General features: G+C 33.0%; 1 protein-coding gene across 1 annotated transcript; it reads right to left on the minus strand.

The window, feature by feature from the left end:
- Positions 1-858: 858 nt before the first annotated feature.
- LOC126817065 (neuroplastin) lies at positions 859-10,294 on the minus strand. The gene is made up of 7 exons (XM_050543851.2): positions 10,123-10,294; positions 7,610-7,903; positions 6,792-6,992; positions 6,090-6,191; positions 5,598-5,888; positions 4,551-4,683; positions 859-3,213 (listed from the first exon to the last, which is right to left on the minus strand). The coding sequence occupies exons 1-7, from the start codon at positions 10,178-10,180 to the stop codon at positions 3,156-3,158; spliced, it is 1,137 nt and encodes a 378-aa protein (XP_050399808.1). The 5' UTR covers positions 10,181-10,294; the 3' UTR covers positions 859-3,155.
- Between the last annotated feature and the right edge of the window lie 1,297 nt (positions 10,295-11,591).

Consider the following 11,591-nt stretch of genomic DNA (forward strand, 5'->3'; position numbering starts at 1 on the left):
GTCTTAAATATTGAATATTAGAAGCCCATATTTTCCTGGTAACATCACATCAGTGTTGATTTAAATTGACAAATAATTTGTGTTTTCAATTGTGACCTCTAGAGGGTCCACAACCTTGTTATACCATATTTTTGCACTATTTGCGTATGAAGGGCGGGCCATTTTGTCTGGCAGTTTTAGTTCGATTTTCACAAAACTCAATCTACATAATGGTGTAACAGTGATATATTCGAAGGTTTTTTTTAAATCGGATAAAAAGTGTGACCTCTAGAGGGACCACAATCTAAAAACGTGATTTTTCGTACAATCAAGGGCCATAATTCAGGAAGTTACAATCCGATATGCGTGAATATCGAAAGGACCCAAGATCTTTGGGTTATAATCCTGCATTTCAAGTTTCATCAAAATCGGATGAAAATTGTGAACTCTAAAGTGTCTACACAAGCTAAAAATGTGATTTTTCAAACAATCAGGGGCCATAATTCATCAAGTTATGGTCCGATATATGGTTTCGTCAAAATCGGATAAATATTATGACTTGTAGAGTGTCTACAAACAAATTGTGGACAGATTTTTTTTTATATAATAAGGGGCCATAATCCATGAAGTTACTATCTGATACATGCCAATATTGAAAGGAACCGAGATCTTTGGGAGATCAACCTATATTTCAAGTTTCATCAAAATCAGATAAAAATTGTGGTCGGACGAACGGACAGGGGAGACGACAATATACGTCCACATAAAAATGTGGGCGTATAAAATCTCTTACGAGGTCCAAAACATGTAAATATCTGAACAGACTATATACCCTTACATGTACCTCATATGTTACAACAGAGATACAAACTGCAACTATTAAAGGAAGGAAAGTTTATTAAATCAACATTACAATACATGCTATAAAGTGATAAAAATAATATATACACATGTAGATAAAGTAATTTACATCACATTGTGTAAGGAGTATAGTAAAATCATCACCCTGACTATCCTCATTGTGTGCTAATATAATACACATAGTTCATCAAAACAATTTATAGTATAGAGATATAGTTATTAATATATCATTAAAAACAAGGAAATCAACAACAGCTATATACTAAACTAATGAATATATATTAATATACAGTAATTAATTCTAAACTGATGAAATAATATGATAACTTCATATTAAATGGAAACACTAGTTTCTTGCGATAGAATTGGGTTTTAACATCTTGCCGACACATAACTTGGTCATTTTCATGCGAACCTACAGTATTGTACTTTTTACTTATTTCTATTTGCCTGGGGAGCAGCGTTTCCCCTACTCCATAAAGCATACGTATTTTCCATGTCAGTCTCTTGGACACCCCCCCCCCCCCCCCGACAAGTGAGAACCAGGCATGACAATCCTGAAAGTTCTTCTCGACCCACATTGGCATTCAAACCTGGGACATTTTTGGTAGTTAGCCCTTCTTTGGATAGAATCCATCTAAAATTTTGCATACAACCCAAAAGAAATAGTGAAAGTGAAAAGCTTCCTTAAATATCATTACACAGATGTGAAACTACAAATATATACAAATGTAGAATTTACATATTTATATTCATTAAGATTATCATTATTAGTTCCAAGTACATTTTCTTGAATTAAAAAAAAAAAGAAGACAAAATCAACACACATCTACTTAAAACTGTTTAGGCTAAAATGATAAACAATATAACAAGGTTTCTTGCAAACATCTGTTTCTCTACTTCACAGTCTAATAATAACACTCAAATTTCTAATACGCATGGATCATTTATTGATTTTATGTTTTTTATCAATTTTGTATCAGGAACTCATTTTGTAGTTGTACTATAAAGTTTATCTTGATTGATCAGTATACAATTGTATAATAAATAATTAAAGGATTGGAATGTGAAAACAAATATATTTATATATATAGATGAATAGACCTTGCAATTTACAAACATCCATCTTTAAATGACTAGACCTCTGTGATTTAGGTCAAAAATAAAATTGTTGATTTACTGGTAATTAGATTTTAGACGAATTTCGTTTTTGGTGGGATGACAATCATTGTTCAGCTATATTTTTTTTACAGTTATTAATAACAGATAAAGAAAGTTGTTGAGATATAACCAACTTTGAGTTTTAGTATTGACAAGACTTGTTTCATACTTTTAAACAGGTATATAACCATCTTGCTCCATCACTAATCATACCACCACATCAGATCAATCCAATTCAATGCTTTATTTTGACCTAAATCAAGGCGGGCTAAATCTTAATCTATGGTTCTTATGAAAAGTTTCATCAATTGCAAATATATTTGTTTTTGCAAACACTACATTATTGTTGTGGAAAGTCAAAGTAAACTTTGAAAATTCCAAGTACACTGAAAGCCACATGGGGGAAGAAAGAGTTAAATGTAAGTTACATCATTTCTATTTATGAACAATAATTCATTAAAACAAAGTAAATTTATAAAAATGTAAAATTCTCTCTCATTCACATACATTGAAACATGTACATCACCATGATATATGCACACTAAAGTTTTTCTTAATTTGACTCTATGTTTTCTTGTATCTATTTATTATTACATGTAACTTAACATTCCACTGTCACACACACACTAATATTACCTACACACTAGAAGATTCACACAAAATTAACAGAACCATGATAGACTCTTACATTGTATTTAACACAAGCATTGACATGACTTTATTACATCCATTTTCAAAGTATCAATCTTGATATTAATATACATATATGCTAGTGTGAAAAATTGAAAAATAAAGAAGGTTGAGTAGTTTTCAAAATGAGTGCTAAAATATATTTTAAAATTACTATCTTTATCATTGTGTTAAGGGACTAACTATCTAAATAAAAGGTTGGCATCCACACAGAAACAATCCAATTTTCAAAATTTCACATTAAAATATATAAAGTTTCTATTTAGACTTGAGTGACAAACGAGTTTCCCAGCAATTACTTTTTTTATGTCATAAAATAAATCTTCATTTAGTGAATTCTTTCAACCAAAATTATATTAACTTGTACAAAGCATTATCATCTATGGTCGAAAAGAGTATCAATATTCCAACTAAATGATCTGTGACATTTAATATAATATAATCTTAATCATTTAATCCATTTTCTAAGCTCTAACATTTCTCTGTCTTACTTCATTTGCCTCATTAGCATTGGCGCTTCCACTGAAAATAAAACATGTTCATTAATACTTTATTTATATCAACATATTGATTGGTATTGTTAATAGTCATCAAGATGGTAACAGATAAAGGAGATTACAATGAGTACCCGTAAATAGGTTTTAATATTGTACCTAGAGATTCACAATTATATAACCATACAATGTACATGTACTCTTAACTGTCAGATTGGCGATTAACAATCACAGTGTAAAAATCTTTTCAGAATGTTCAGATAACTTCGCTGCCATGGGTGAATATTTTGTTGCCAGGTTCAACCTGTTTATTAATACAAGTTATATCTGGTTATTTTAAATAGCTTTTGCATCAGTTAATATATTATAATAACTGATTCTATGATTCAGAAAATCTATATTTTTTTTTAGGTTTTAAAACATATGATTTTACTTTAGATTATCAAAAATTAATTTATTCATTTAGCATGACCCTAACTATGTCATTATTGACATAATAGACTGCCTAAAACTATTAAATGGTTGGAAAGATATTCATATATCTTGGGTGGTTTGAGAGAGTCTAATTTTCTTCAAGGAACTTGGGTAGCTGTTATTCACATATACCAAGTGCTAAGGGTTAACTGCATAAGAGATCACTCTTTCTCCTTTATAAAAACTAGAAATGAACAGTCACAGAATTTATATGTCAGCATAGAGTACCTGGCATTGCTCAAAACAATGTTTTACTTGACACTACACAACTCATACTTTCACTGTATACCTTAAATGTAATGTACTTTGGTGACACCAGGGTACGGAAATCTGTTACAACAAAATTTGTATACCAGGTACCTAATATGTCTTTCAAACAAAACTCAGGGCTGCCTGCCCTTTCTTTTTGAAAAAATCTGTATAACTTTTTTGTAATGAATTTTTATCTAAAATCAAATTTAAATTTCATTCAATAGTTCTTTACCAGAAGTTTACTTTTTCAGGTTCCCCTAGGGTACAGAGAGAGAGAGAGATGGAGTTTAATGTCCACTTGACAACACAAACTAGGTCGTTTCCGGACTAACATAAGGTTTAATTTTATTTCATTAATTCATTTGCGAGTAGGAGTCTTTAGCAGTGGGAGGAAACCAGAGGATCCAGAGAAAACCCATGTGGTTGGAAAGGCGACCCTACTCATTGTGACGTACAACCAGAAATCTTGAAGAGAGACCAGAGAGAGAAATGTTTGGATAGGGTTCCTCTTTATTGAGAATCTCTTTGTGTATTGCATTCTCAAGCTCTACCACTCAAAATCAATACTTTCAAGAACTCTGTACTGTATTGAGTTCACTTATACAAATGTATGATATCTTTCAAATCAATAAAAATTACCTTTTCACATCAGTCTCATCATTATCAGCTGGATCTTCTTTACTGCGTTTCTTTTCATAAATAAAGATAATGATACATAAAATGACAACCTCGGCTACAATACCAAGGAATGGCCATAGAGCAGCTAGCTTATCTGAAAAAGATCAATATAGTTAATTAGATGTAAGTATTCATTTTATAAAACATAGACTGGGGCTGTCAAGCTTACTAAAACACCTACCACAAGTAAAGTCAACCTAGTTAGTTTTAAAATCTATTTTAACAGGTTTTTCAGGATTTATCAGCATGGTTTCACCTTGTCGATGATACAGGACAGAGGGCCTGACAAAGAACACAGTCTGGTTATTTGGATGGGATAACAAACTAAAGTCCTGTGTACACATTGGCATGCACGTAAAAGGACCCTTGACAGTTTGAATTCGAAATACTTTAAGAACAGGCCTTGGTGTATGCCAGTCTTCATTAGCCCAATGGAAAGCCCATTTCATTTCTATTTCAAATTACTGTGTGTTAAGATGTCTTAAATTATTTTAAAGAGATTTATAAAGTTGGGTAGCGTTCCTCTTATTCCCCATACTGAAAACACACAGCACTCCACCCACTTTTTCTGTTGTAGAGGGGTGTCTCATTACATGATGATTATCCGGTCCTTATTCTTAATGGGGCCTAACCTTTCTTATTTTCTTGGTTAACTCCCTTCCTCCCGAGTCTAATTCTAATTAACTGTAAACTACCATAATAAATTTAGATACGTCTCACTGTCGGAAAGGAGTGAAAACTTAAGTTAGAATAAGACACCATGTATAATTAATAAATAAAAGACACCCCCCCCCCACACACACACACACCAAAGAATTAAGCTATATGATTGACTATTTAACTGCACGAGGTAATTTGACAGACTAATCAAAAAATCAATATGATGGCTTACAATTGCAGTGTAGAGTGGGATAAAAAAAAAATAGAAAGCAAAGTAAGGGGTATGCATATTAAATGAAATCACTTATCATTGCCAGGTCATTACGCAAAATTTTCATAAAATATTACCTTTAACTCTAACAAGGATAGTACTGTTTGCTGTAGTATTATATCTCACGCTACTAGCTAGACACATGTAAGTTCCTTTATCTTCAAACTCTACATGCTCTATTGATAAAATACCATTATCTAGACCACTACCAGGGTTGAACTTAATTCTCTCATTAGCAACAAGTACTACACCATCTTTACTCCAGGTAATGTTTCCCAATGGATGACCATAGACTCCACACTTCAATTCAAGAGGATCTCTTTGGATCAAATTTTTTGATTTCTCAAATCTTCTTATCAAAGGTGAGGCTGATAAAATAAAACATAATTGATAAATTTCTGAAGTGGATATTATGGTAAGAGCAATTGTTGATTTATATTTAATTTTTATTTCCAATCTTGATACGGACAGATTACTTACCAAACAATTATCTGTAACTGATTACTTGCCAAACAAATTAGCTATAACAGATTACTTGCTAAACAAATTAGCTGTAACAGATTACTTACCAAACAAATTAGCTGTAACAGATACTTTCTGACTAACTTTAGATCCATTTGCATGACTGCTGAAGTCAAAAACACATTGATAGGCACCAGCATCTGCTCTCTCTGCAAAAACATACAAAATATATAATATATTGTGAGGCTGTTTTCCCTGAATCAATCCCAAAATAAATGGATGACGCCCGTTAATTACTTGCACATTTATCTTTTATATTATATCCAGCAATCAAATTACTAATCATTTTTTTTTAAACCCATGTCGAAAATGTTCATTATCTAACTTATATTTTTAGTCATGGTAGTGATGTAATAAAACTTTACACCAAGTTTCATCATTCCCCTTCAATTAGAAGCAGGGTTATTGTGTTTTACACTCTTGGCAAATGAAAAATGCTTATCTATGCTTAGTTGAAGCAGGAATATTTATCAGTGAAGACATTTACACAACGAACATCTACATTAAGTCTGAACATTCTACCGCAATTAGAAGCAGGAGGGTTTGAGTGGTCGAACATGGGTGCTTTCGACCATGTCTGTCATAAAAGGAGTATGGTTACCTGTCCAACCTCTTTGTTCACTACATAATGCTTCTTTACATTTTAACCATATTGACTGGGCTTTTTTTCCTTGACAGTTTGAGTGAGATTGTATCAGTAACTTCTTGTTTTGTAATGAATGTAAGCAAACTGAAATATGATACCATACCTGCGTTTTTGATTTCTAAGGTATGATTGGGCATGGTATTATTGACAGTATATTTCTCTTCATAATCTTCTATAGTAGTTATAGGTTGATGTTCTCTTTCCCAGGTAACTGTGTAATTTGTTGGAAAACCAGTACCTTCAGTTTCACATCCTAATTTTACAGATCCCATGTTTCTCTTAAACTCAACATCATTTGAATTTACTAAAAATAGAGGATATACAAAAAGTGTATTATATACAATGACCGTACGACACATTTCCATAACTAAATTTTGACAGTACATTACGGGAAGCTTGAGACTGTCTAATTAAAATTAAACATTATTTTGTTCTTCCAAGTATGCATTTTATGACATCAGTTTAATGAGGAAATATCAGCAGATTATTCAATACAGATGACAGTGGAGTGCTTTTGAGAGAATTGCAAGGAAGGATTCGGCCTATTTCCCAGAAAGAGACTTACTAGATTTACCTTGTTTGAAAGCTTCATATCAAACTATTTAGCTGTTAAAAATGACTTTCAAAATTAATAAACAGGTAACATAGCTCAGATAAACAATTTTAGTTTATTGTTTAATGAGTGACCTGATAAAAAGAATTTAATGAATAGTTATAGTCATCTGGACACTACTGTTGTTGTCAGTTTGGAAACTTATTACCAAACATAATTAGATATTTGTATTCTACTGAAAAAAATTTAACAGAGCTTCAGATAATTAAACATAACATAATTAACTGCATTCTTTACAGCTCCTTAGCTCCATTACAAAAGAAAGTATTTATTAATTCAACATTCAATTCAAGTGCATAAATATTTACCTTTTGCAACTACAACAGTGATGGAAAACTTAGTGCCAGAAGGTGATTCCACACAATCATATTGCCCAGCATCAGCAGCACTACTGCTTGGCTTCACAATATTCAAAACAGTTTTCTTTTTATCACCAGATATTGTTGAATGTTTTGTTTCTTCTGTAATCTTAACACCATCTTTTTTCCATTCAATGTCGCTACCACTATTGCTCTCTGTTATATGATTGCAACTTAAGTTAAAAGCGGAGGGAGCAATAACATACAGGATATCATAAGGAGGAGAAACAGTGATTGATTGACCTGTAACAATAAATATACAAGTGTGTTAAATTTGATAAATACAAATAACCAAAAACACATGGTATGGTATTTAATACATCATGAAATTGTTAAGTTTGTCGATGCCAACATGGTATGCAGACACAGCTCTCTAAACTCAACAAATAACCCTACAAAAAAATAGAAAATAAAAGTGAAGAGTAATTCAATGATGATATAATTTTGGAAAACTAATGTTAAGCTACACAAAAATCTGAATATTAATTTTGGAATATTAGCCTATCAGGATGACTTCAACAGTGGTTGATATATATTTTCAAAATAAAAAAGTCCTTAAATTTAAAAATAAAATCTGGATATGGAGACTGGTGTACCAAGATGTTTTATAAGGGGGGGATCACGTGGCTAAGTGGGTAAGACGCTGGCTCGCTAGCCTGGAGGTCGGGTGTTCGATCCCTGCATTGGCCGAGAAAGTTCATTCAGATTTTCCGGCGTGGTTCCCCCTTGTCAGTGACAAGGACAGCTGTCTAGTCCTTTGGATGATACGAAAAACCGAGGTCCTGTGTATACATTGGAATGCATGTAAAAGATCCCTTGGCAGTTGGAATTCGATATAAGAGTAGGCGATAGTGCCGCTGCCCAGGCAAAATTACCCTCATAGCACACTGTATGGCGTATGCCCGTCTTCATTAGCCCAGCATAGGAGCAGAACAGTAGGATGTTAAACCCCATTTCATTTCATTTTATAGGGTGTCTGGATAAAACCAGACTTCCTTTTTTATAACGTGTAGGTATCAAGTACAGCACTGTATAGACCTCTAAAGGAACGGCAATAGATTATCAGGTCATCCAACGAAAAAATTGACCCGAAATCTTAAATGGGTTACGTGTCCGGATAAGGTTTTGACATTCATATCCAAACGACACAATATTTTGAGCTGAAATTTTGAGACAAGCTAAATACACCATTCCTCAATAATATGGCACTTAAATTTCATACGAACACAGACTTTTAATTCTGAGACTCTGTTAAAAACGGGGTGGTCCCTATAAAGTCTCTGAACGTAATTTGGGGGAATCTTATTGTCAATCTGTTGCAAAGTAAACATTTCATTGTGAAAGTTGTATCTCAATACACAATGGTCAATTTTTAAAAAAAATATATCTGGATTCTTAACAACCATTTAACTTTTTTTTTATGGTCGTTTACTAAAGTATATTCACTTTGTCCACCCTGCATGCCCCCACCCAATCTGGCCCTGGTCTATGACTGTATGATAATATTAAACATACATTATGCAAGAGCTAAATCTGTCTATTGCAGGTCTTTCTTTAGGCCTGTAATGTTATCTAAATTATTAATTAAACATTAATTAACCTATCCAGACCATAATCAACTCTAGATGGCATCGTTAGCCTGCGATCTTTACTGCATAACTTTCCTTCACGATTTATCGATTAAATGGATAATCAAGACTATGCTTTTTATCGTACTGACTTTAGTAATGATGATCAAGGCTAGGCGGAAATTCAATCACTTTGTTCTCGGTTCATAGTGGATCAATTTGAATGAAATTTTCAGCAAATTGCCTTTACATATCTAGTTTTTAACTATTATAGTAGAACTGTCAACTCGTTATCAAATCTCCCATAATGTATCTTTAGTAATATTGAATGAGTAGATCTACAATAATAATAATCATCATTTTCTAGAGCGCTGAACATTTAATCAGTTTGACTGCTCTGTAGCCTACTGTAACTGCGGCACTTTACAAAGAAAATAACATAGACAACAGGCACAATAGTATACACAAACTTGACACGTTTTATACACAAACTATAACATACATTTAATTTTGATAATCAATTCTGTTTTTATCGTTTCTTAAAGTCGATATATTGACTCGAGGCTTTTATTCTGTAGTGTTTTGTACTTTATTCCACTCTTTTGGACCAGCGTAAGCTATAATAATGCCCTTTCTCCAAATGATAGGTCCTATGAATACTATGATGAGTAGCCTAGTATTCAATCACCACCCTACTATAACTTAACATGAGCTTTTCGATCAGCTGATCATCTCGACCTACATTTGTACTTGCCGACTGCGAATAATCAAGAAATACCACTATCGCTATTAATAATGCTAACGGTAAACTGGGCTAAGCCAGATATCTACTGCTTTAGAGTAATTGTCACTTTGGAAATACAGGCACTTTACTCGCTTCTTTCTCATACTTACATTCACTACCTACAAACATAGCCAATGCTATACTTAAAATCTGTAAACCCCGTCCCATCGTCAAATTATTCAGATATCGTTCTAAGTTTTATATTTAGTAAACCGCACAGCAAAAGCCAGTTTTCTCTTCTACTAGACCACAATCCTTCGATAAATCAACATGGAGGAAAAATCTCAACATACGCATGCGCAAGGTATGACATAGATCACCAAGAAAGGGTCATAGACCCCGTAATACATTATGGATATTATGAGGCTACAATAAGGTTATTGCGTTATTTCGTTTATAAATGACTTAACATCGTAAAAAAAAAAACCCAAAACAACTCAAAGACAAGTCATTAATTTTACACCATTTAATTTAGCCTCCACCAACATTTTATAAATTTATAGTTTGTGGTTTCGATTTGAAATCAGAATTAACCTATTTTAATTGAACATAACCTTTTAAAAAGTTAAAAAAATGTTACCGCTTTAGTTCCCCAAATATTTTATACTACGTCGCAATAAGTAAAACTGCAGAACCTTCTTCATTCCATGTATTTAACTGGCGTCCAAAGTATTGGGAAACGTGACCGACAAGGAAAGATTTTATAGATATGCTTACATTCTACACTTCATATCCAAAATTGAAATGATTTCATAAAAATTGAAAAAAATATGAATAATTGAAATATTGACAAAAACGATCTTGCTAATTGCGAACAAGAGCGTTCTTTTGTCAGTGGCACCAAAAGTATTGCCAACAGTGGCCGACAAGGAAAGATAGGTAGGCTATGTTATAGATATGGATATTTTACATATCAATTTAAAAGATTTCGTCAAAAATTAAAACAATTATGGATAATTAAAATTTAACAAAACGGTCTTGCTAATCACCGAAAAGAATCGACAAGAACTTTTTTTTTTAATTTCACTTATCCATAATTTTCTTAATTGTTTATGAAATCTTTTAAAATTTGGATATGATGTGTATACGATAGTTCCTTGTTGGTCACTTTTTGCAATACTCTTAGCCCACTGACTTAGGGGGGTTGGATGGCCGAAAGGTTAGCACGTGCGCGCTGTATCATAAGGCCTGTCATTGAGTCAACTGGCGTGGTTTCGAATCCCCGGTTGTACGTGACAAGGATTAGGGTCGCCTGTCCAACCTCGTGGGTTTTCTCCGGGTCGTCCGGTTTCCTCCCACTGCTAAAGACCCCTACGCTCAAGCGAATATTGAAATAAAATTAAACCATATGTTAGTCCCGAAATGACCTAGTTTGTGTCGAATGGACGTTAAACCCATCTCTCTCTCTCTCTCTCTCTCTCTTGACTTAAAAAACCACTCTTGTCGGTCCTTTGCCTTAATTCTCCAATTAACCCTTTCCCCACCTCATTACAACCAGCGTAGATGATGGGTTTTGTTGAAACTAATGGTATTAATAATATACCAATATATATATATCTTCTTTAAGTTCTGGATATTT

This window comes from Patella vulgata, chromosome 4, assembly GCF_932274485.2.
Source record: "Patella vulgata chromosome 4, xgPatVulg1.2, whole genome shotgun sequence".
NCBI classification, from domain to species: Eukaryota; Metazoa; Mollusca; class Gastropoda; family Patellidae; genus Patella; species Patella vulgata.

Excerpts from the sequence above, each read along its gene's own strand:
- LOC126817065 (XM_050543851.2), bottom strand. The coding sequence starts at position 10,180 with ATGGGACGGGGTTTACAGATTTTAAGTATAGCATTGGCTATGTTTGTA. Across the intron at positions 4,684-5,597 it reads TATCCTTGTTAGAGTTAAAG|ATAAGCTAGCTGCTCTATGG; the intron begins GTAATATTTTAT and ends GATCTTTTTCAG. Across the intron at positions 3,214-4,550 it reads GATGAGACTGATGTGAAAAG|TGGAAGCGCCAATGCTAATG; the intron begins GTAATTTTTATT and ends TTTTATTTTCAG.